This window comes from Lepidochelys olivacea, assembly GCF_965140295.1.
Source record: "Lepidochelys olivacea isolate rLepOli2 genome assembly, chromosome: 3".
Classification (NCBI taxonomy): Eukaryota; Metazoa; Chordata; order Testudines; family Cheloniidae; genus Lepidochelys; species Lepidochelys olivacea.
Genome location: NC_140413.1, coordinates 66,881,755 through 66,907,866, shown reverse-complemented (window position 1 = coordinate 66,907,866; position 26,112 = coordinate 66,881,755). Strand labels below are relative to the sequence as shown.

General features: G+C 41.3%; 1 protein-coding gene across 4 annotated transcripts in view; it reads left to right on the top strand.

Moving 5' to 3' along the window:
* SNX14 (sorting nexin 14) overlaps nucleotides 1-26,112 on the top strand; it is a 78,671-nt gene that overhangs the window by 47,760 nt on the left and 4,799 nt on the right. For 3 of the 4 annotated variants that reach the window (XM_084623618.1, XM_084623615.1, XM_084623616.1), the window contains 11 exons: nucleotides 2,210-2,411; nucleotides 3,431-3,514; nucleotides 3,639-3,739; nucleotides 4,078-4,189; nucleotides 7,303-7,343; nucleotides 7,511-7,630; nucleotides 11,904-12,027; nucleotides 12,565-12,729; nucleotides 13,713-13,808; nucleotides 22,474-22,565; nucleotides 22,776-22,832. In XM_084623618.1, coding sequence (XP_084479744.1) covers nucleotides 2,210-2,411; nucleotides 3,431-3,514; nucleotides 3,639-3,739; nucleotides 4,078-4,189; nucleotides 7,303-7,343; nucleotides 7,511-7,630; nucleotides 11,904-12,027; nucleotides 12,565-12,729; nucleotides 13,713-13,808; nucleotides 22,474-22,565; nucleotides 22,776-22,832 — 1,194 coding nt within the window. Of the gene's footprint in view, nucleotides 1-2,209; nucleotides 2,412-3,430; nucleotides 3,515-3,638; nucleotides 3,740-4,077; nucleotides 4,190-7,302; nucleotides 7,344-7,510; nucleotides 7,631-11,903; nucleotides 12,028-12,564; nucleotides 12,730-13,712; nucleotides 13,809-22,473; nucleotides 22,566-22,775; nucleotides 22,833-23,882; nucleotides 24,797-26,112 lie in introns of those variants that run through there. The other variant, XM_084623617.1, reaches the window with a different exon arrangement.

Sequence of the window (26,112 nt, the reverse complement as noted above, 5' to 3'; positions counted from 1 at the left end):
AGTACAATTAGCTGGTCCATGAGCACTTGAATGCTTTATTGTAAACAAAGCCAAAGTGGATCCTCTACCCAACTCTGCCCTCCTTCCATAGAAGTGGATAAGGAGCTGTGGTAGAAACCCCTGAACGGCTTCCAGGTATACTCTGTAGCTTTTGTGGATAGCTTCAATTATCCCAATTTCTGCAGAACTCCTTCAAGCAAAACTGGACTTGAATTTAGAGCAGGTGAGAAGGTTCGGCCCTAATTTATTAAGTCAAAGGGGAGGGGAAAAAATGACTTTAGTTTGATGTGTATTCACACATAAGTGGTGTTTTTTTTGATTGAAGTTGCTTTATTTAATTTTATAAAGTGGGGATTTATAATTTACTATGTTTATAATTTATTTTTAAAATGGGATATTCCTTTAGTTCACTTATTACTCCACGGTTCAAGATGGAGATCAGTTCTATCTGTACTAACTTATAGTGAGAAGTACTAGCCACTGGAGTTTAAGCAGGCTCATGAACCTTGCTGACAGTCTCAGCCATAATGAAGGGCCTTGAGGTTTTTTCTCTCATATCCAAGTTTACTATTCCGACAGGAGTTTATCTTCTGTTCAGCAACTGAAGAGGCAGGACCAGACCTGTCTACAACGAGGGAAGGGACTTGGCTGCCCACTAAAGAAAACAATCCAGTTCAGTTTGCTTTGTGGCAAATGCAGACAGGTTGAACAATTTAGGAAGACGTGACTGACTTCTAAAAACTATATTTGTCTTTGGTAAAGATCTGTTTTTTCCAAATGTATCAACTGGCCGTACTTAACAGTAGAGCTGTGCAAATATATATATATATATATATATATATTTTGGATTGTTGGCCATTCTGAAAAATAAAAAATGGGTCAAACCAAAACCAATTTTTAATTATTTTTTTTTGCATATTGAAAAAGTCAGAAAAGTGCCATTTTGTATGCTCCAAAATATTTTGTTTGGGGCATTTTTAACTGTTTAAATAAAAGTAAAGGAAATAAAGAGCTAGATTCATAAAACAGAAGGAAGAGGGGGTGGTCTTCTAGACCAAGCATTTGAATCCAGGTCTTCCACATCCCAGGTGAGTGCCTTAACTTCCAAGCTATTAGTTATTCTTAGGTGATTCTCTCTGTCTCCCCTGTTGAAGCTGTTCCAATTTGAGAGTGATTCCATAGCTCAGTGGTTAGGGCACTCACCTGGGAGGGGGGACAGCCATGTTCCAGTCTCTGCTCCAGAACAGGGATTCAAACTTGGGTAGCCCACGATCCAGGTGATTGCCCTAACTACTGGGAAATTGGGCATATGGGGGCACCTAAATCCCCCTGTGAATCTAGCCCCAAAGTATCAAAATTTCTGAAAATACTTACTTGTTCTGTCCAAAACAGTTACCTGAAATTGACATGAATTCATGTTTGTCAATCTATATCTGCATTTTTCAGCCAAAAAAAATTCAACTGAAAAATGTTGCCCAGTTCTACCTAATAATCTCCCCTAAAATTCTGCTTTTCTCATTTTTGCTGTGTTATTTAGGGTTAGAATTTTAGAAGCACAAATTGACTTTTTAAAGCTTTTTCTGCCTTTTCCCCCCCTCTCCCCAGTGCACATACCACACTGTATCTAAATGTTCTTTTTGCTCACACATTTTAATTTCTATGCCAAATTCCAGACAGCTGAGATATGATTCTGTCTAGCCATGTTTGGGGGAAATAAGTAGCTTTTGAAGTTAATCAATGGAGTGGTAACAAGATGTAACCTTTGATGTAAGGCCTTTAATGTTTTAGAATCTTTAAAATATTTATTTTATTTTGTTTTTGCTGGTAATGGACTACCAAACTTGATGGTGCCGTATACCATATTGTACTTGAAATGCCTCATCCTTCCCCAAGAGCTAGGAAGAAACTTTAACATGCTGTGAGTCAGCTGGTGATATATTAGATTGACACCTGAGAAACTGTTAACAATTTTGTTTTTAACTTCAAACAAACCTACAGGTCTAGAGATTTTTATACAGAAGTTCTAAAAATAGCAACTACGCGAACGTGCCCCCTTCCAGAATTTTGTTTTAATATGTTGTCTTTGGTCCTGATCACATGTACTTCTTATGCAAAGATTGATCTTCTATATGTTCTGCAAAATTAAAAATTGTGTCCTATACTAAAAATCAGATCAGGGAGGTCTTGATGCTTAAATCTTTCACTGCAGATTGAAGAAGGCATTATGGTAATGGAAGATGATTCTCCTGTGGAGACTCTTAGCACTCCCAATACACCTCGTAACCTTGCTGCATGGAAAATTTGCATTCCATATGTGGACTTCTTTGATGATCCCTCCCTTGAAAGGAAAGAGAGAAAAGAGAGAATTCCTGTGTTTTGTATTGACGTGGAGAGAAACGATAGAAGGGCAGGTAGGACTTTTTGTGATTAAATAAAACTACGTTAAAATGTAGCTCAAACTGTCTATTCTACTATGTTTTATTTATCTGACTGTTCTGATGTGCTACACACACACATTTTAGCATCAAAGTAATGACTTACTAATGAATTTTAAGTCTTTGGTAATGTGGGCATGAAGGAAAAATGGTCACTTACTATCTGGAACTTGTGACAAATTACTTCTAAAAGGAGTCCAGTCTATTCAGAATTCCAACCAAGGCTTAGGAATTCCTCCTTCTCTACAAAAATGTTAATATTGTGATTCATGTTGGTAAATGTTGAATGTGTTTGAAATATATTGCTGGTACATTAATGGAAAACTCTACTCACTGTTTCTTGAATAGTACTTTGTTTTAAGTAGATTTGTTGGTGCCCAGGTATCTTTCAGATGGACACCGTTACAAGTAGACAAATAGGTATTTACTATTAAACATTCCAGAGCAGGAACATGGCTTTTTCTTATAAACTTTAAAGCAGATTTCTTACGCAAATTAAATTTTTTGGTAACTCGGAAATAAACTTAAACTATTTGCAACCAAGGATTTCAGAATCGGTTTAGAGAAATGTCGATATTTGGGGAGAAAAAAAATCTAACTCCCCTTTTAGAGAAGTAAAAATGGGCATTAATGGGGCTTCTTTCTGCTATCTGAATACTGTAGCACTTGACAAACAGCTGGTGGAGATGACTGGAAGAGCCCTGTACTGAGAGAAGATAATTAGAAGACCCACGCTTGAATTAGATGCAGATTTCCTTCATAGTAGCGTTCCTGTCTACCAGCCATACCTTGGGCTTCTCATGTGATTTAACACTACTTTAGTTATTTAAATAACTAAGTGTGGCTAGAGTAGTATTATAATATTGGCAGTACTGATTACTTTACACATTTGAGGGCTTTTCCTCTGTACTCTGTGGTATATTTGCTGTTCTTAACTCTTTTCTCCCACCTGGGAGAAAAGAACCTATATTACTTCCAATATGTGTGTTTTTCAGTTGGACATGAACCTGAACGCTGGTCTGTCTATAGAAGATACCTTGAATTTTATGTGCTTGAGTCAAAGTTAACAGAATTTCATGGTACGTTTTTACTTCCTACTTCAGTGATTGCTTTTTAGAATTGAGCAGAAATTTAAGATACTAAAATTTTTCTTTTTGGTTTTAAGAATAAATGAATCTGCTTGACTTTTTTACTAATTTATAGGTACCTTTCCTGATGCTCAACTTCCATCAAAAAGGATCATTGGTCCAAAGAACTATGAATTCTTAAAGACAAAGAGGGAAGAGTTTCAGGAGTACCTGCAGGTACCAGACAATCTACTGTTGTTCCGTTTTTTAAGTAGATTGCATAATTGTGAAGCTTATAAAAGTTAACACATGCCAATTTTTCCCAAATATAATAAAAATTATTTTATGTGACCAAATACTATGTAAAATATTTGGCTGGCATTTTTAGTCTACAGGTTTAAAATTGTTCTATTCTCAAACATTTAAATATTTAATTCTGTTAAAAAAAAAAAAGTATTTGGATGAATGTATAATTTCTAGGATACCATAGCACTGTTTTAAAAATCTGTTGTTACTGTAGAGAAACAAATTTTTAACAATGTTCTTTCATCTACTCTCTTTTATGTCCCCCAAAGAAACTTCTGCAACATCCAGAGCTGAGTAACAGCCAGCTTTTGGCTGACTTTCTGTCTCCCAATGGTGGAGAGACGCAATTTCTCGATAAAATGTTGCCTGATGTAAATCTTGGTAGGTAACATAGTTGCTCTTTATTCTGGTAAATAGCACTCTTGTAGAAACTAATACACCAAAATTAAGTGAGGGCCCATTAGTACTGAGAGACTGAACTTTCATAAGTTCTGGGTGTGTGAAATGTGATGTGTCTCTTCTGCTATACAGCTGTTACAATCCAGTCATTTTTCCAAGAGTCAGATATTTTGACGCTTACATTCCTATCCATTCCCAGGAGGGAAAGTATTGTGAAGCTTTGGAAAATCTAGTCTGCATATGGATACCTTCTGAATATCTAAGCCTAGTACTTCCAAAATCCATTGCTCATGGAGATCAGATCCTCTACGTCTTCAAGTAATTCAAGATGATGTATGGCATTAGCCCAGATTTTATTTTCAAGAATCAGTCCGAGAAGGCAGCTGTTTGTTTGGGCTTTTTTTAATGTTGATAGAGGCAGTGTATTGATTTAACTTATCTTTGAATGTTAGCTGATCGGCCCTGTCATAAATATAAAGGGAAGGGTAAACCCCTTTGAAATCCCTCCTGGCTAGGGGAAAGCTCCTCTCAGCTGTAAAGGGTTAAGAAGCTAAAGGTAACCTTGCTGGCACCTGACCAAAATGACCAATGAGGAGACAAGATACTTTCAAAAGCTGGGAGGAGGGAGAGAAACAAAGGGTCTGTCTCTGTCTGTATGCTGCTTTTGCCAGGGACAGAACAGGAATGGAGTCTTAGAACTTTTAGTAAGTAATCTAGCTAGGTATGTGTTAGATTATGATTTCTTTAAATGGCTGAGAAAAGAATTGTGCTGAATAGAATAACTATTTCTGTCTGTGTATCTTTTTTGTAACTTAAGGTTTTGCCTAGAGGGGTTCTCTATGTTTTGAATCTAATTACCCTGTAAGATATCTACCATCCTGATTTTACAGGGGGGATTTCTTTATTTCTATTTACTTCTATTTTTTATTAAAAGTCATCTTGTAAAAAACTGAATGCTTTTTCATTGTTCTCAGATCCAAGGGTTTGGGTCTGTGGTCACCTATGCAAATTGGTGAGGCTTTTTATCCAACATTTCCCAGGAAAGGGGGGGTGCAAGTGTTGGGAGGATTGTTCATTGTTCTTAAGATCCAAGGGTCTGGGTCTGTAGTCACCTAGGCAAATTGGTGAGGCTTTTTACCAAACCTTGTCCAGGAAGTGGGGTGCAAGGTTTTGGGAAGTATTTTGGGGGGAAGAACGCGTCCAAACAGCTCTTCCCCAGTAACCAGTATTAGTTTGGTGGTGGTAGCGGCCAGTCCAAGGACAACGGGTGTAATATTTTGTACCTTGGGGAAGTTTTGACCTAAGCTGGTAAAGATAAGCTTAGGAGGTTTTTCATGCAGGTCCCCACATCTGTACCCTAGAGTTCAGAGTGGGGGAGGAACCTTGACAGGCCCTATTTAAGTTCATTTGAGAACTACCAGAATTAATGTCAATTTCGCGTACTAATGTTGAGTCTGTGTATTGTATAACATGGTGTCCGAAATTCAACACAGCACCCTATGTAGTTTAACAAGATGGTAATTTGTGTTTCTGCTGATGACCTGTTTAGCTGTAGGCCCATTTTTTTATGTTTTGGCAATTGTGAGCATCTCTTTCAGTAGAAGTGTTTTTTTTCCTGTTGGTATGACACAATGTCCAAACAAATGTATGTGGTGGGTGAATGTGTCAGGTGTTCTGAAGAGGCATGTCTTATCTGGTCCCAAGCTAGGTGCCGTGCCTCCCCAAACTTACATTTGCTTTTAGTAAATAGAAATCCTCTCAACAATTCACAAGGTTTCTGGTCAGAGGTTAGTTTGTTGTGAGATAAAATTATTGATATATGACTGTTGTTGTGAGATGATATAGATCTAGCTATCTAGATAATCTCACAACAGTCTTAAAATTACTAATCTCTGACCAGAAACTTTGTGAAATGTTGATACGATAATAATTTCTTCCCTAAATTTCCCTTTTATAATATTTAAAGATAAGAAAATCATAATTATTGAATTTGATATTTAATTTTACAATATTTTTAAACTATATTTTTCATTTTTATTACCTTTTAAACTGTTCTGTTGTGCTTCTGATATTCTTATTCAGGTTAATGTGGGTAGTTTTTAAGAATAGGTCTACAGTCTCCCCAACCCTGTAAATCCTTTCTAACATGAGTACTTTCTTGAACTTGCAACGTTGTGCATTTCAATACATTGTGCAGACTGGATGACTCTTATTACCGGGGGAGAGGAGAGTAAATACTGTCTCAGAAGTCTGAGGTTTAGGACTTTCTTGTGTGATAAAGACTTGCAGAGAATAAGTGACTAGAACTGAAAAATTATTCTTATCCAGATCATTCAAACAGAAAAATTGTTGGAGCCTAAATTATTGAACAGTTTAGGTCTTTTTTGTATTGTCCCTGTTATCCCTGCACCCTCAGGATGCCTCTTGCTATTTTTTCTTACTGTCACATGCCTCCCATCCACACTACTTGGAGATAAGGCTGTTCATCTCTCCATGGTCCTTTAGAAAACTACAGAAGAAAATCTATGGGACTTAGATTTCTTTATGAATGTGAAAACTTTCTTGCGTGTTTGTAATTTGAAATAGCTTTTGCTGATGGGTATCACATATTTAGTTCCTTTTTAAAGTTCGATGCACCCAAAATTCCATAACTTTCTTGTATGTACTCAGTATCTTTTCAAAGTACCGGTAATTTATTTCTTTCAAATGTTTCTTTAAAAAGATTGTGCAATGATGCTTAAAATGAAGCCATAGATATCAGTGGTGTAAGCTAATCAGTTTCAGACTGAGATGGTAAAATGAGACCATGTGTAGGTTTTTTTGCTTCACTTCTGTAAAAATTTATAATATAGTTTATTATAGATCATGGTGGCTTATTCATTTGTATTACAATAGCTCTTAAATGCCCCAGCAAATATTTGTCAGAAACATCATATATTCATGGTAGAAGACGAGCCTTGCCGTGGAGATCTTAGTCTAAATAGAGAAAACAGATAAGTGGGGTAGGGGAGGAGAACAGAAGGAAACTAATAGATATCAGATATGATATTCAGAAGGGCATGTGGTAATATATACTTTTTTGTTCTTAATTGTAGGGAAAATTATAAAATCTGTTCCAGGAAAGCTAATGAAAGAGGTGAGTAAATACCGTGTCTCAGTAGTCTATGCTGTGACTATAGTTAGTATCTTTAACTGTCCACTGACAGGTTGCTACATGTTGGTCCAGCACAAATTTTAGTTTGGAAACTGTCACTTTTTTAACTATTTAACTATCATTATTGTTCACTGTGTATTTAATTTCAGAAAGGTCAGCATTTGGAGCCATTCATCATGAATTTCATTAACTCCTGTGAATCTCCCAAGCCTAAACCAAGTAGACCAGAGCTTACAATTCTCAGTCCCACTTCTGAAAACAACAAGAAGGTGCAGTAAATGTACAGAGGGGGAAATACTGACCCTTACCTGAGAATGTGAAGAGTAAAGGGGAGAAGCTATAAAGATGACAGCTTGACTGCCTATGTTCATGTCTGTTCTTATGGTGGTGGGTGGAGGTTTTTCCTTTTTTCCAGCGTCCATTCATCTTGGTACAGCTGACCTCCATGTTTATCCATGGATGGATTGGAGTCTGTACAATTTATAGAAACATAGGCCTGGAAGGGACCTCAGAGGTCATCTAGTCCAGCTCCCTGCACTGAGGCAGGACCAAGTATACCTAGACCATCCCTGATGTGTTTGTCTAACCTGCTCTTAAAAACCTCCAGTGATGCAGATTCCACACCTCCCTGGGTCACCTATTCCAGCAATTAGCTATCCTTATAATTAGGGCTGTCAATTATCACAGTTAACTCACGCAGTTAATGAAAAAAAATGAACTGTGATTAAAAAAATTAATCATGATTAATTGCACTGTTACACTATAGAATGCCAATTGAATTTTAGTAAATATTTTTGGATGTTTTTCTACCTTTTCAAATATATTGATTTCTATTACAACACCGAATACAAAGTGTACAGTGCTCACTTTATATTATTTTTATTACAAATATTTGCACTGTAAAAATGATAAACAAAAGAAATAGTATTTTTCAATTCACTTCATACAAGTACTGTACTGCAATCTATATCGTTAAAATGTAACTTACAAATCTAGATTTTTTTCTTTGTTACGTAACGGTTTTGTTTTTGAGTGCAATGTAAAACTTTAGCACCTACAAGTCAACTCAGTCCAACTTCTTCAGCCAATCGCTAAGACAAACAAGTTTGTTTACATTTATGTGAGATACTGCTGCCTGCTTCTTATTTACAATGTCACCTGAAAGTGAGAACAGGCGTTTGCATAGCACTTTTGTAGCCAGCGTTGCAAGGTATTTACGTGACAGATATGCTCGACATTTGTATACCCCTTCACGCTTCAGCCACCATTCCGGAGAACATATTTCTATGCTGATGATGATCATTTAAAAAAATAGTGCGTTAATTAAATTTGTGACTGAACTTCTTGGGGGAGAATTGTATGTCCCCTGCTCTGTTTTACCCGCATTCTGCCATATATTTCATGTTATAGCAGTCGTAGATGATGACCCAGCACATGTTGTTTGATTTACGAACACTGTCACTGCAGATTTGACAAAATGCAAAGAAGATATCAATGTGAGATTTCTAAAAAAAGCTACAGCACTCGACCCAAGGTTTAAGAAGCTGAAGTGCCTTCCAAAATCTGAGAGGGACAAGGTGTGGAGCATGCTTTCAGAAGTCTTAAAAGAGCAACACTCAGATACGGAAACTACAGAACCCAAACCACCAAAAAAGAAAACCAGCCTTCTGCTGGTGGCATCTGACTCGATAATGGAAAATGAACATGCATCAGTCTGCTCTGCTTTGGACCATTATCGAGTAGAACCCGTAATCAGCCTGGATGCGTATCCTCTGAAATGGTGGCTGAAGCATGAATGGACGTAACAATCTTTAGCGCATCAGGCACGTAAATAACTTGCGACACCAGTTACAAAGTGCCATGCGAATGCCTGTTCTCACTTTCAGGTGACTTTGTAAACAAAAAACAGGCAGCATGATCTCCTGCAAAAGTAACCAAACTTGTTTATCTGAGTGAGTGGCTGAACAAGAAGTAGGACTGAGTGGACTTATTATAGAGTTAGGTATTCATAGAATCACAGGGTTGGAAGGGACCTCAGGAGATCATCTATTCCAACCCCCTGCTCAAAGCAGGACCAATCCCCAATTTTTGCCCCAGATCCCTAAATGGCCCCCTCAAGGATTGAACTCACAACCCTGGGTTTAGCAGGCTAATGCTCAAACCACTGAGCTAGTATGACTTAATAGGCTCTAAAATTTTACATTGTTTTATTTTGAATGCAGTTATTTTTTTTGTACATAATTCAACATTTGTACAGTACTTATATTAGGGGAATTGAAAATACTGTTTTTTTACAGTGCAAATATTTGTAATAAAATAAAGTGAGCACTGTACACTTTGTATTCTGTGTTGTAATTGAAATCAATATATTTGAAAATGTGGAAAACATCCAAAAATATTTAAATAAATGGTATTCTATTGTTTAACAGTGCAATTAATCTTGATTGATATTTTAATCGCTTGACAACCCTACTTATAAGTTTTTCTTAAAATCTAACCTAGATATCTGCTGCTGCAGATTAAGCTGATCATTGAAGGTAGTACACAAAGTTGACATGGAGAACAATTGATCACTGTCCTCTTTGTAACAGCCCTTAACATATTTGAAGAATGTTATGAAGTTCCTCCTTAGTCATGTTTTCTTAAGACTAAACATGCCTGTTTTTTTCAATCTTCCCTCATAGGGCAGGTTTTCTAAACCTCTTATAATTTTTCATGCTGTCCTCTGGACTCTCTGCAATTTGTCCACATCTGTACTTCAGCTGAGGCCTGACCAGTGCCAAGTATAGTGGGACAATTACCTCCTGTATCTTCTATATCACACTCCTGTTAATACACCTCAGAATATTAGCCCTTTTTGCCAATGCATTGTATTATAGGCTCATATTTACCAAATGTAATGAACATAAAGTATACTTGCAGTCTTGCAAGCAATTGACATGAATAAGTGTTATGATTATTTATTATTTGTATTGGGGCCTACCAGTTATACTATAGTAAGGAATTTGACTGATTTTTCTATATTTACTTACAGTCATAAGTCAGTTCTTTAGTATTTCTAATACATTTATCACTCTTCAAGTAATTCTCCGAAGAGTAAAGTCGCATTTTGTCTTAAGGCAGTCTTATACATATGATCCCCGCTATTTCTAGTGGTTAATTTGAAAGGGATTAGTTTAAAACATCCAAAGCAATTGTTTAAAGTTGTCTGAAACTCTCTTGGGCCACACAAGAGAAGTGCAGTTTTTCCAGAGAACCGAGACCAGATGGAAGAGTGAGAGCATAAAGCAATCAAAATACAGTTCCTATAAAGCACTGCAATGCCTGTTTTGAATTGAAATATTTTATTTTTTAGCTGCAATATATTGGTTTGGGGGCATTTGTAACAGGTCTGCTGCTTAATGAGTGGTCCCTTGTGGCCACAGTGCCCTTTGCAGCAGCCTCCCTCCATTCTTCCTTGTTGGGGCCCCTTACAGACTCCCCGCAGCCTTTCTTAGAAGTCCTACCGTCCTCCACTTGGGGCTGGTTTAATGACCACAAAAAGTCCATTACTGTAATCCAAAGATTCACACTTATCTCTAGCTCTTCTGCATGGATGGCAGAGATCTTCCTTTGCTACAGCCTGCTCTTCAGAGGGTCACCTTTTCATAGCTTTCCCTAGAGTTTAGCTTTCTGGCTTTGGCTTCCTTCTCTTGCCAGTGTCTCCTCAGTTCTGAGGGAGAACGCAGTTTATATACTGCCCTCCTTGAAAGAGCTCCTCCTGATTGGCTGGAAGAGAGGGGAGCACAGCCTCACCCTGTGTTACAGAACTCCTGATCTCCGGCCCGTAAAGGAACAGTGGATGGTGGGGAAACCCCAGGACAACTCCGAATTACCCAGGACTGCTTCCTATCATCCATTACCAGGCCATTTCCTGGGCCTTTGTTTGTTCCATCTCTCTGGAATGGAGTCTTCTGGCCCCCTCTACTCTTAAAGGGCCAGTATACCCCATTACAACATTCAACAAAATATTGAAATTTTCTTTGGAAAGTAAACATCTTCTCTGAAAAACTTCATCGTTGAAATCAAATTTTCCATTGAAAAACAGTTCAAAGTCTTTTCCATTGAAAATCTTGACCAGTCTGAACTTTTTAGTACTGATTGTTTTTACTCTAGTTAAGTGGTTCCCAAACTTGTTCCGTCGCTTGTGCAGGGAAAGCCCCTGGCGGGCCGCGCTGGTTTGTTTACCTGCCGTGTGCGCAGGTTCGGCCAGTCGTGACTCCCAGAGGCCGCGGTTCGCTGCTCCAGGCCAACGGGAGCTGCTGGAAGCAACGGCCAGTACGTCCCTCGGCCGGTGCCACTTCCAGCAGCTCCCGTTGGCCTGGAGCAGCGAACCGCGGCCACTGGGAGCCGCGATCAGCCGAACCTGCGGACGCGGCATGTAAACAGCCCCTGGCGGGCCGCACCGGTTTTTCCCTGCAAAGCAGTGGAACAAGTTTGGGAGCCACTGCTCTAGTTTTCTTTAATTTGTTCGTTTTTCAAGATGTAATGTTTCTATTTTAGCTTTTCAATGATCTGTTCAAGAACAATGCAAACCGCTCTGAGAATACAGAGAGAAGACAAAATCAGAACTACTTTATAGAGATGATAACGGTAGAAGGAGTCTATGACTACTTAATGTATGTTGGTAAGAAATTATTTTTCTTTGTACTTGGTATGAAGTATAACAGAGGTGCAAAAATTCAGGGTGTTTGATTAGAGTGCTGTTTGAAAAGTTTGTCTAAAGTTTACAGTTTGTTATAACAAGGAAGATGCCAGTTAGAGACACTATCCTGTTTTTAAAGTTCTTGCTATTAGGGTGTCACAAATGTAGCAGTATCACTCTGATTGCTCTGCTTGCATGTTGTATCCCTTCCCCTCCTCTCCCCTACACACTTAGGTTTTGTATTTAGAGTGTAAAGCTGCTTGAGGTATAGACCATGTCTTCCTGTGGCCACTCTAATTTAAATAAATAATACCAACACTTGGTATTTTTGTAGTAAATGTAACACAAACAGATTTAAAAGCTAAAGGATCTGCTGTAGGTTGGGGGGAATGAGGTCACGTTGCATGAAGTTAGCTATCTCTTTTTTTTGGAAATATCAGTGTGCACACTTTTTAAGAAATAAAGCAAGATACAATGATGATGGGAGCCTTCTTCATATGTGTAATAATAACTTTGCAGGTAGAGTTGTTTTCCGTGTTCCTGACTGGCTGCACCACCTCTTGATGGGGGGAAGAATTATCTTCAAAAACACATTGGAGATGTACACAGACTACTATCTACAGTACAAATTAGAACAGCTATTTCAGGAGCACCGCTTGGTATCACTGATAACACTCCTGAGAGGTTAGTGAAAAGTCATGCAAATACTTCTTCTTTTATCATGTGCTTCTTGTACATGCTTAAACTGCAGTGGTACTTATTTATAAGATATTGATGACTTAATTTTATACTTGTAGCACCCTTTTTTGTGAGCAACCCAAAGTGCTTTGCAAACTATATAGTGCAACATGTGGAAAAGAACACTTGCGCAACATAAATGAGTCAAGAGATTCCAAAAGTTAGTTTCTGCACAGTGTTAGTTTGGTTTTGTTGCACATCCTTGATATTTTATTAATAGAATTAAGTATTGTGAACAATAATCCACAAAGGCTTATAGTGAGCAAGGAAAAGAAGACTAAAAGACTAATGATCAACATGGTGGAGCTAATGATGCAGTATATATATTGAGTGTAGGAAATTCCTAAAGCGTATGTTATATTTTCATCTTTTTTGGGGGGAAATTAATGCTAGGTTTTTTAATTGTTTCCCTTTTTTTATAAGGGTGGCAGAGAAAATGAAGCCCACAGTTGCTAGCTAACAAGTACCAATTGACCATAGACTGAACAAAATTGGCATATTTAGGAAAATAACTTGGGTGGAGGCCAGTTATGAAAATTACAGCTTCCGAAGAGTTATTGTGAATGAATGAAACTAAAGCGAGGAAGCTTTGAGTGACTGAAACCAAAAGTGGTAGCTGCTCGTGAACGTTGTAAATATTTTTAGTCCTCTGTAGTAAATATGTCCTTTGCAATAGGCCCCATCAGTACTGCAGGGCTGTTTGACATAATGTGAAGAATATCTTTATACAGTTATAAGTACAGGGGGAATTATAGTTAAGCAGCATATAATTAACCTACAGTGGAATTTAGCCAGAATTCTGTGCTGCTGCAGAATTGTGATGCTCTTTAAAAACAGCTTAACACAAGGAATGAGTTGGCAAAACACTATGTATGACTTTACTGAAAACCAATTCCTAAATGACATTTTTGTTCTTTTGGTGGTTACAGATGCTGTGTTTTGTGAGAATACTGAACCTCGCTCACTTCAAGATAAACAGAAACGAGCAAAGCAGACCTTTGAAGAAATGATGAGATACATTCCAGGTTCCACATTTATACCTATATAAGCTTTTTAATCCTTCAGTCAAGCACCTAGCCCAAATATAATATAATAATGCTAACTTTCCAATCCATAAAGTAGTTACCTGGCTGAGGTTTTAAAGAGTTGCCTAAAATGCCGCTGCTTAATGAGACTTTCATTTTCAAACTTCCATAGTTTTAACAAGGGTTACTTGCACCCCTAGGCCTTTGGTGTAATGGTTCAGTAATGACACTGTGCAGGTCAGGAGGAGCGTGGGATCTGAACCAGTTGAAAGGCTGACACTGATCTTGAGCAAGTCACTCCACTTCTTTGTACATCATTTGGCCCAGCTGAAAACTGAGTAAAAAGCAGGGATGCAGTGAAAACCTGAAGAAGAATCTCATCTGAGCTGTACTTTCCCTATATAAATTAGGAAAAAAATCTGGTGATTAGAGGTCATCCAATAATAATTCATTGCAAATGTTATTTGAAGTTGTTCTTTGAGTGCTGATCTCTGTGTGTTCTGCATATGGGTATGCATGAGCTCCATGCACCTGATACTGGAGATTTCTAGCAAGTAGAATCCATTGGTCTGCGCCTGAATACTTGTTCCCCTTGTGCTCCATATCAAGGATATATGGAGTTATGTAAACTGATGCCAGTTCCTCCTTACACCGGTGCATGGCCTGAGTTGGAATCCTCTGTGTCCAAAGCTATGTTTGCATTGTCACTCAAAAACCTGGAAATATAATTGTATATAGTTTTAGTATTCTTAGTGTGTTTATAGTTTAGTTAGTATAGTTTAGTTTCCCTTGCCTCAGGGATCGTCTTCCTGGGGAGAAGTACTGTGCCCAGAATCCTGAGGTTTAAGAACTGTCTTCTGACCCTGCTTGTTCTCAGTCAACAGTGAGCACCATTGCTCCCTTTACTGCCTTGGTGAGGCTCATGTTTCTGCCAGCTGCAGCATCTGACTCTCCTCCTCTCTCCAGACCCATGTGGCATGAGAACTTTGACATGAGAACTTTGACTTGGAAAAGGCCATGAGACCCAGTAGGATCCAGGCCAAGGAGATCCCCTGGTTCATTGGCCTCAGTCTAAGAGTGGTGCTCCTCCGAGCAAGCGTTCAGGAGCAGATGCCAGAGCTGTTAAGCCCAAGGAATCAATGCCTTGGGGCGCTCTCATGAACACAGACAGATCTGCTCCTACAAAAAAGGATCCTTTCCTGACTGTCCAGTCAGGTGAGTCCTAATGTTTGGGTCCTAAAGACTTAGGTCCACCTCAGCCTTCCAACCATGAAGGTAAGGTGTTTAGGAGAAAGGATCTATTGGTACCAGCTGTGGCTACAGCTATACAAAAGATCAGCACCTATTGACACCAACTGAGAACTCCAGGTTGAACTCTTCTTCCACAGTAGTAACTTGCTCCCAGAAGGATCCGTTGACTGCCGTGCCATTGGACGCACTGGATCAGTCAGTCCTGATCACAGGGACACCTCATGCCCTGGGATGGACTGAAACCTATACCTCACCAGAAAATATTTTCACCCTACCTTACCCTCAATCTCCTGTCCTTTTGAGTCCAGCCCTCCTGAAGGACATTTTGACACCAGAGGAAGAAACCCCTTTGAAGAGAAGCGGATACTCCCATTCATAAGTTGGCACATTCATCCACCGGTATCGCTAGTGGAACCAGAACCTGCCTTCTCGTTATCAGAATCTGATGTTCCTGACCCACAGGGAGGCTAGCTTGGACAGAGACTCTAGGAGGTCTTGGACCCATCCTCCACCCAGATATGACAACCTAGGGGACTGATGGTACCTGATGCATTGCAGTCGTCTCCCCCCCACCCCCCCAGCTTGTTGACTCTTCATATTGGCCCTATTGGGCACCACAGGATTCCTATGCTAGGCACTCCAGATCTGAACATGAATCCCACTGCACCCTCTCCTCCTAGCTGACACCAGCTGGCTCTTTTGGAGTATGCAGAGGAGGAAATCAATCCAGATCCACAGGTACCAATAGGTATTTCATCCTCTTCACCTGATGAGGCAGTTGCCCCATCTTCACCATCTCTGCTTGATGATCAGAGGCAATACCAAGAGGTCTTGCAAAGGGTGGTGGCTAAGTGCCAGATTCCTCTTGAAGCAATCCATGTTATACAGCATTGGCTCTTGGATATCTTGCAGCCCTCAGGCCCAAGCTGGATGGCTCTCCCAATAAATGAGGCCATTATGGAATCAGCCAAGGCAGTTTGGCATACTCTTGTTTCCTGTGCGCCCCCTCTCCGTCCCCCGTCCCCCTCCCGCCACCCCAAAAAAGGTCTGAAAGGCAATATTTTATACCCGCTAAAGGTGCAGTTTCTGTTTGTTTATTCACTCTGGTCCCAACTCTCTAGTAGTAGCCACATATTTTCTCTGTTGCCACAGTGAAATCCAGGCTAGAAAACACCAAGGCACCCCCTGCAGACAAAGGAGCTAAACGTCTTGACCTTCTAGGGAGGAAGGTATTTGAATCCACCAGCCTTGAGTTTAGAATTGCTAACTACCAGGCCCGGTTAGCAAAATAGATTTCACAAATTACTCCAAATTCTTGGAATTCAAAGACAAACTCCCTCAGGAGGACATGGCTCAATTCCAAGCCCTCATGAAGCAGATACCTTATCTAGAGTTATAGCTAAAGCAATAATTATGAGGGGGTGAATCTTGGCTCCACTCCTGGGGGTTCCCCAAGGATGTCCAGAATAGTATTGAAGACTTGCCTTTTGAGTCTGATCTCTTCAATGAAAAGACTAACAAGTTTTTACACTTGCTAAAAGACTCCAGGACAACCCTCCACCCCCTGGGCATTTATATCCCAGCTCCAAAGAGAAAATACCACACACAGGAATATAAGCCGAGAGCTCTCCCTCAGCTGTTCTACCACCAGTTCCCTTACAAACTGTCGTGGAAAGAGAAGGGAGTACAAAGACCCAGCTGGGCACATCCTCCACCTCAGCTGCAGCCACTCTACCTCACCCACCAACCAGGAGTTACTTTTGACAGCATGCTCAAGAACTGTGTACCCTTGTTGATGCAATTTCCTACTACTCCCCCCCCCCCCCACAACTGCCACCTGGCCCCTTTCGTCCACAACTGGAGGGCAATAACGACAGACAAGTGGGTATTCGAGATCATCCACTCTGGCTGCATTATCAACTTTCTCTTCCTGGCCCCTCCTCAGGAACTACTCTCACAAGGAAATCCTCTCTTGGGAGGTAGACACTACTAAAATGAGTGCCACCTTAACATCAAGACAAAGGGTTTTACTCCCTATATATCATAGTTCCCCAGAAGAAAGGAGAATGGAGACCCATTCTCAACCTATGTCAGTTGAATTTCTTTATTTGCAAATCCAAAATTCCACATGACCAATCTGGCATCAGTAAGTCGCCCCCCCCCTCCCCCGCCCCAGAGAAGGGCACATGGTTTGTGGCTCTCAGCATGAAGAGTCTTACTTTCACAATGACATTCATCTGGCCCACAGAAGGTTCTTCAGATTTCTGGTAGGACAAGAGCACTACAAGTTCAGACTACTGCTGTTCAGGCTGGCACTGGAACCCAGGGTCCTCACTAAAGTCATCCCAGTGGTGGCAGTCCAGATGAGACAAAGCAACTATACCAGCTTCCCCTACCTGGACCATTAGGTCATAACTGGCAGATTGGTCAGGACACCCAGTCAGTGACCATATCCTTACTCTGTCTTCTGCCACCTTTGGGAACCTGCGTAAACAGAGAAAATACAGACTTGGTCTCTTAGAATTAAGGGCAGTCTGCCTAGCCTGCAATGCATTTCTCAACTTACATGGTTCCATCATATTCAGATAATGTCAGATAATGTGACGATGATCTTCTATATAAGCAAACAAGGTGGAGCGAAATATCTTCCTCTCTGTATAGAGGCAGTCAATTATGGAATTAGTGCATTGGGAACCACATCATGCTCTTGGCAACATACCCACCAGGTGCGCAGAACTCTCTGGCAGACAGTCTCAGCGGACACTTTCCCACATACCACAGATGTGAGATACACAATTCTCTTCTGAACAAAATCTTCACCCAGTGGAGAACATCATCTTGGGACCTGTTCACCTCCCGGATGAACAAGAAGTTCAACCTAGACTGCTCCAGAGCAGCACTTGGTCAGGTCTCCGGGGGCAATAATGCTCTATCCTGGACAGACCACCTGAGGTACACCTTTCCTCCCCACAGGTTCTGCAAAAGATTTGTCACAAGAAGGCTCAAGCCGTGCTCATACATCCAACTGGCTCAGATATTTCTGTTTGCTGTTTACAAATGTCCTCCTGTTCTCCCATCAGCTTCAACCCCTTCCTGGATCTGTTAACTCAGGAGAATACAAGATCAGACATCTCAGCCTGGACCCTCTTCACCTCATGGTTTGGTATTTGGATGGGCAACAGACCTAGAATGTTTGTGTTTGGAGGTTGTTCAAGATAGTCTTTTCTGCTTTGATTGAGGTTATCAGAAAATGCTATTTAGTTAAATGGAGATGTTTCTCTACCTCGAGACAACAGAACTAATTATCCCCCAAATCAACAGGAATACCTGCTATTTTAGACTACCTACTCACCTTCAAGACATTGGGACTTTCCATTAGCTCACTGCAAGTCCGCCTAGCAGCAGTCAATGCCTTCCATCCTCTCGTGGAAGGCGGTTCTGTTTTTACTTATCAACAATAAGGTCTCATTAGGACCTCCCCACTGGTGGTGAAACCATCGCTGCTATGGGACATCAATCTTGACCTCTCAGTACTTACCAGACCATCCTTTGAACCACTGGCCATGTGCTCCATGTCCTGCCTGTCCATGAAGGTCACTTTCCTAGTCACCATCACATCTGCTAGAAGAGTGAATGAGCTGGGAGCACTCATAGCTGTCTTGCCCTATTCCACATTTCATAATGAGAGAGTTTCTCTTTGCATCTACCCAAAATTCTTCCCTAAGGTAATTTCCAAACTTCACATAAATCAACTTATCTTAAATAACAAATCAATAAATCAGTATTCTTTCCAAAATCTCATGCAACCAATGAGACGATTACTCTCTCTCGACATAGAATGCTAAAGCCCTTCTGATCTGCAAAGAACTAACCAATTATGAAAAGGCCTACACTATTTGTTGCTCTAGTGGAACAATCAAGGGGACAAGCGTCTGCCCAGAGACTCTCTAAGTGGGTCTCTGGCTATATCATTCTTTATCAGCTGGCATATAATGCACTGCCAGATGGGGTGCAGGCCCATTCCATTACAGCATAGGCAACCTCAATATTATCTCTCTGAGAAGTATCTATGCTGGAAATTTGTAAGGTGGCAACCTGAAGCAGCTCTTTGAGTAGATGCAGCCATGTATTCCACTTAGGTGAGTGCACTGCCCAGAGCACCGGAGCCAGAGAATTTTGCCTAGTGGTACCCATAGGAGGCAGCACTCATGCCTCACGCTCATAGTGCCTCCCCTGGCTATATGAGGCAGTGCTGCCTCAAACCCCCACAGCTGCTTCTTACCCCCTGTGGCTGGAGTTGGAGCTCTGTGTGGTTCTTAACCTCCCAATCTCTCTCTTTATGGTCTTACCCTGTCGTATATAGTTAGTACCCTTAGTGGTAGTTTGTGTTAGATTTAGTTAGTACTTCCTAGTGTTACCCCTAACAACAATCTCCACACATGGTGCTTGCTGTGCTTGGGTGAGGCTCACGTCAAAGAATGGTGTTTGATTTGCAGATTGTTCACAAAATGGACTTGGGTGGCATGGGGCCTTTGCCTAAAGCAGCACCTGCTCAAAGGGTCCATGCAGCCTGCTTTGACACCGAGGTCAGGTTCTGAGAGTGCTGCCAGTTTGCTCTCTGGAGCTGGTGACTATCTGAAGAGATGGAGGAGCTGCTTCCCATCAAGTGCACCGAGGCAGAGATCGCATAAGACCAATCAAAACCCTCCAGGTTTCATGCACCATCTTGCACCACCAATGTTACCATGGTAGCACTCCTCACCCTCCACTTCGGCATTGTCAGATGTATCAGTACTGCTGCTGACTTCAGGGCCGATGCCACTCGGAGCACCAGAAACAATGGAGGCGTACTTGGTGTCGGCGGTGCAATTTCTACCATCAGTGTCAGTCCCTCCCTGGTTTTGGGAGACGGATTAATCAGACCATTAGCTCACACCCTCAGGGCTGGCTCTATTTTTATCCCTGGAAACCCAAGATGACTTGGTGTCAAGGTTGGGATTTTCCTCCTTCCATTCTCCATCACGTAGCCCACATTGGGAACCATTCATGGAATATTGTGGGTACTGGGATTGGCACTTGTGTGGCAGTTGGGATAGGATCTCATGCCCTGCACCTACTGGCCACTAATGCACTCTCATTATGCCCAGTGGCCTCCATAGAATTCACGGGGCGCTCCTCAGTCATGGTGGTCGCACTCCACATCTCGCTCCAAGGCGAGATCACTAGGCATGTCTGTGGTGAGGGACGTTGACTTCCCACAGGTTCAGGCACCAGTGAGCCTTCCCATTGTGGAGCCTCCAGAGTTGTCTCATCCAGGACCACCTGTCCAAGAACAGGATCCAGTCCTGGTGCAGTTAACTGCCTCTTCATCATCCTTAGATGATTCAACAATGCTCGGCTCTTCCTTTCCTTTGGTGCCTGAAGACTTCAGGGTCTACCATGACATTTTGCAGTGTATGACTTTTTTCCTGGGCATTCTCCCTGCAGGAGAATGTCCATAAATTGTTGGATATCCTGCAGCCATCTGCTCCTGGGAGAATGACCCTCCCTATTAATGATGCGGTCCTGGAGCCTGTGAAGTTTCTTTCTGGAGCATGCCGGCTTTGGTGTCCCCTGCTGCAAAGCATTTGGGGAAATGCTACTTCTATTCATACCTGAAACATCACTCCTTAGTCCAGGCCTATTCTGCAAATGCAGCTGTTGGAACAGCAGTATTATAGACCTCTATGGTAACTGTATCCTGATACCTCCTGTCCTGTTTGAATACTGCTTACCCATCATCCACATGTCAAATACACATAGGGACCAGCGCTCAAAGAAATGAAAGTCACTTACCTGTAGCCTGAGGTTCTTCGAGAAGTATGGTCTCTATCTGTATTCCACACCCCTTCCTCCTTACTTTCTGCTTTGGATCCTATTTGATTTTCAGTAAGAGAAAGAACTGGAGAGACATTGGTCCACACCTGTGAAGGCTGATTCCCCACTCTGGCACTCCGAGTGCAGAAGGTGGGGTCCCACAAGGATTTTAAAAATTAATACTTGCCACTCCAGGCTTGTATTAAACCCCCAAGGTTACAGCTTTTCTCTGACCTTGGCTTGGTAAATGCTGCCACCCCCCCAAGTGAAAAACTGTCTCTTGCAAATCCTGGAAAAACTCACTTGGGAAGTTTTCCCTGAGGCCCCTCGGCTTTTCCACCCCTCCCTCAGGGAAGCCGAGAAACAAACAAAAGGGAAACCTATTTGTTGCCACCAGCTAATGGAAAAATGCATGCACAGACCTTTTAAGACACAAAACTAATCAGGTTCTTAAAAAAAGTAAATTTTATTAAAAGCAAAAAAGAAAATATATCTGGAACTTAGGCTTTTGCTAGATTTTAAAAGAGCAATTCCAAAAATTGAGCACCCAAAATAGCTTTCTTGGGGGTTCAGCTTAAAGGTTACAAGCAAACAAAAGCATCTGGGGTTAGCACAGAGTAGTCCACAAGCCTTACGGAAAATAGATGCAATTAGGGTTATTTCTTTTATCTAAACATTCCGTGTCCCAGTGAATTCTTCTAGGTATGGACGATGAATTTTCATACCTGGTCCAAACTTTACACAGCATTCCAGATACCCCTGTCTCCAGCCCAGAGAGTCAAAGGGAAAGCTTTTCCCCTTTTAAAAAGTCCTAGCCTTCCCGTTGGCTTTTTTGGTCAGGTGCCCACTCCCTTTTCTTTACCTGGGGACTTTTTAACCCTTTACAGGTGAAGCAAGTAGCCACCAAGAGGGACTTTATAGGTAACTATCTGGCTAGGTGCCCAAAAAAGGGAGCTCCCCCCTTCATTTATCACAACATCTCTCCTTATACCCTCAGTACAGAGCATGAAGGGGAGTAACTGCTCAGGCATGGACTAATGGATGCTACTTGCTAGAAATCACATCTCAAAGAACCTCCGTGTACAGATAAGGAACTTATGTTTTATTACACAAAGCATTAGGGCAGTAAACTCGGGTTGTATTTTTTTCACCTAAAATCTGGCAGTGACTTAGTTCTATGCCATTGAAAGTAAAACTACAAGTGAAAAGATATATGTGTATATCGCTGCAGTGAGTTGGCTAATGAAGGAATAATTTATCTCATATTAAGAACTTGAAGACATAAGCTTCCACTTGTACCTCTTGAAATTCATTTAGTACACACTTTGGCTAATTCTTAGCTAAAATAGTATAATCAAAGGGGTTCAGAAAGATTTTTGACTTACGTGGTTATAAAAACAAATTCATTTGAAAGGTAAAGTTATAGCATACAAGTTTAGAGCTATTGGAAGTGCGGAGGATATGATCTACTGAATTTTGGTCTAGCCATGCTTTACTGTAGCACATAACTAATTTGTAATGGCTTTTTGTGATTAGTATGTGTTGGTATCTGGTCTAGATTTGATAGGCAAATGCATTGGAGAAGACGCCAAGTATGAAGGCATCAGACTTCTGTTTGATGGAATGCAGCAGCCAGTGCTTAACAAGCAGGTACTTTTAATTCTGAAAACAATTACATGAGAAACCTTACCGCTTGGTGTAGTGTTTCATAAAGGCTTTCAGTGATCTTTTGTGTATCCCAGGTAAATGCAAATTCTCTTTTAATTATTAAAAATGAAGAGCAATATAGTTGTTCTTAAGGGTTGTCATTAGAACTGACCTTGACCCTTTTACAACAGCTACTTTTTCTGTTTTTTTTAGTTGACTTATGTTCTGCTGGATATTGGGATACAAGAACTGTTCCCAGAGCTCAATAAGGTATGTGATGACAAACCCATATAAGTGCTGCAGAATAGATCTCCTCTAATCTTAGTCACTTTAAACTCCTCCACTATATTAATCACAAGCAGATAGACAAGAAATCCCAACAGTTACTGTTATCATTACCCATTGAAAGGTTAACTTCATTGAGGAGTCTGTATTTTGTTAAGTTGAAAGATGCCTTCAGATCTTCCAAGGCCAAACTTTTTAATTTTTGCTGATTAAAATTTTTCTCATGAGGCCTGTAAGTTGTGCTAGAAGTAGAGGTGCCAGTGAAACTGTGCAGGGTAGCCAGCGGGCTATCCCCATATGCCTTGTCATTATTGACTGTCAAATTTCAGCAGATGCTGCCTTTGGAAAATTTATCCTGCTTGTTGCATTCTGATGGAGGTTCAGCATTTTTCCCATCGAATGTGTATTTTGTTGTACCTAGTTTTGGTTATTGCTTTCTGGAATTCTCAGTGTCCAGATAAAGGAGAGAGTAATCACATGGCTAAAAAGTACTGTATAAGGGCTAAGCACTATTTATATAGTGTATAGTAATCTGGAGGGGTGTGATGTGTTTGTATCTACTGTGTATGTCAAACTTTTTGAAAGAATTGCATAATGAGTTTTTTGTTAGCCAAGTAACTTTGATATTTTATTTAAAATATAGAACTTGCATCTTAACAACTGAGATTGTAAGCACCACAGCACAGGAGCTGCATCTTAGAGTTTGCAGTGCCAAGCAGAGTTTTAGCACTTAACTCAAAAATAATACCCTGTTGTTGGAGCCAAATTAATATTTCAGTTTTTCTTGGTAAATATAAGTTAATAATGGAGGTTGAAATGGAGGCCATCTATATTACTTACTTTCACGAAAGAGAGACCTAACTTACTTAGTTGAAACTGCTTTGTGCCTCGGACTCGTATTTAATTCCTCTTGTATTTATGCGTTCTAGTGATTTCAAATTGAGGGCAGTGGAAATAAGTAAAGGGAAAAGAGAAGTAGCTTTATGGCCCAAGACTATCAGGCTGCTACTCTAATGCACTGAACTATTTCTGTAGGTGTCCTGGTACTTAACGCTATATCACCAGTAACATTAACCAGTCCCTCAACTGAAGACTTCAAAATGAAGGTTAAAAAAATGGCTCAAGTTTTTAAAAATCTTACAGGACAAGTTGAATTGTATAATCTGCAGTCATGCTAGACTGCATGTGGATGTACAAAGAACCTATCAAGAAGCTGAAAAAGAAAATGAACTCTGGGAATTATGTACTCCAGAAATTGACCAGTACAAAATGCGGAGTTCACCCCCAAATACTCCAAGCAACTAGTCACTCCTTGTGTTACTCAATTGCGGGTATTGTGCACCAGTATGGTCATGCTCCATCCATGCACACGCAATTGATACTGACCTCAGTCAATCCTGTAGGATCATCACAGGGACTTTGAAACTGACCCCCACACTGTCACTATACTGCCTTTTGGGATTGCACCACCATCAGTGAGGTGGGATGCCTTCAGTAAAAAGGACACTAAAACAGATGCATGGTCCAAGACACGCATTGTATGGACACATTCCACCATCCAAGAGGCTGAAGTCCAGAAAGATACTTGCCTTTGAATATCCCATACTTCAGAATACCATTGTGGAAGGAGAGAAATGCCAATGATTCCAGAGAACCTTCAGAACAACTCCCTCCAGACACCTCGAACTGGTTGCTCTAAATCACGTGAGAGCTAGGGTGGTAAAGCCTTGTGATACTATGACCAAGCGGAATTTGATAAATGACCCCAAATGTGAATGTGGAGAGCCTAGTCTAGTGGCTTTCAACCTGCGGGCCACTTGTGGGCCAATTAGCACACAGCTGCGGCCCAGCTGTCTGCTTAAAAAAAAAAAATTCAAAATTTGCTGCTCCAGTCTGGCGGAGGGTGGGGTTGGCTGAGGGGAGACAGCATCTGGCAGTCCTACTGGAGCGCTCCTGCCAGCAGGGGGCAGGTGAGTGCTGCAGGGGGCAGGGTGTGGGAGAGTGGGTCTATGGGGGGGCTCTGAGCACAGAGGGGGTTGGGGCGCTGGGCAGTATAGGTGTGGGAACTAGAGGTTTGTTGGGGTACTGCAGCACCCCTAGGTTTTAGTGGGGCTCTGCTCCTGGCCCCAGGCCTGTGGTCCTGGCTGCCTGGTCAGCCTCGCGTGGTGGGGTCTGGGTCCCAGCTGCCCAGCTCCACACCCAGGGCTCCACTCCTGGCCACGCTCTGTGGAGGGATCTCTGGGTGGGGGACACTGGGCATAGGGGACTGTGGGAGGTTTTGCAGGGGGGCGCTACGGTTCTCAACCTGCGGCCCATGTAACATATTCTGGGCCACATATGTGGCCCATAGTGATAAATATGTTGAGAACCACTGGCCTAGACAACCACTTGAACACAGTCTGATGCAGTGCTCTCTATCAGTATCTTCCACTGCAGAAGGAACTATTTGATATGTGGAGATAAGTGCTAACGCCAGGTCTTGGTGGTTGTTTTAAAGCAATTAGCTATGATGATGATGTACAGGAAGAACGCCAAGCCTTCTGTTTGTGTGTATGGTACATTACTCAAATTGAGTTTCTTCTCTAAATCAAAGAAAGTCAAACAGGATTAATTAAAATCTGGGCTATAAATGGGCTGTAATCACAAGGATTTGCACCCTTAAAGCCATCATCACAATTCCTTTAACTCAGGCAAGATTGACTTTGCTTTTGCTTAATGTTTCAGCCACGTAGCTGGGCAGAAGGAGCTTTGAAACTACTCCTTGCTGCAGCCACTGGCCTAATTGACTAAAGAGCTATGGCCCTAGCTCTGGAAGCTTGATACTCTTTTCCCCTCCCACTTGGTGGAAGCTGAGAGGGTCTAGGTCTCTTTCTTGGACTTCAGTGGCTGACAAAGGGCAGAGATGAGGCCCCCACTTGACAAATTCAGCTACTCCCTCTTTGGCATGTGTGAAGGGGACCTTTTCTCCTAGGAGGCAAAAGCATTCTAGTGGAGATAACAGGTCTGGGATCAGGGTTGGGGGGAGGCAGCAGAAGAGAGACTGGCAGAAGAAAGACAACTCGTATGAGAGGGGTGGAAAACATGGCACAGGATGAGGGATAAGATCTGGAGTCCCAAAGTACCAAGAAAACAGGGGAGAATAAAATAGGTGATAGTCGCTTGATTCTAGGTTGGGGATTACATTTTGATTTCACCCCCATTCCTCCAATCTATCTGTCTAATTCCCATTGATTTGGTAGCTGAAATTTTCATATATAGTCTCCCT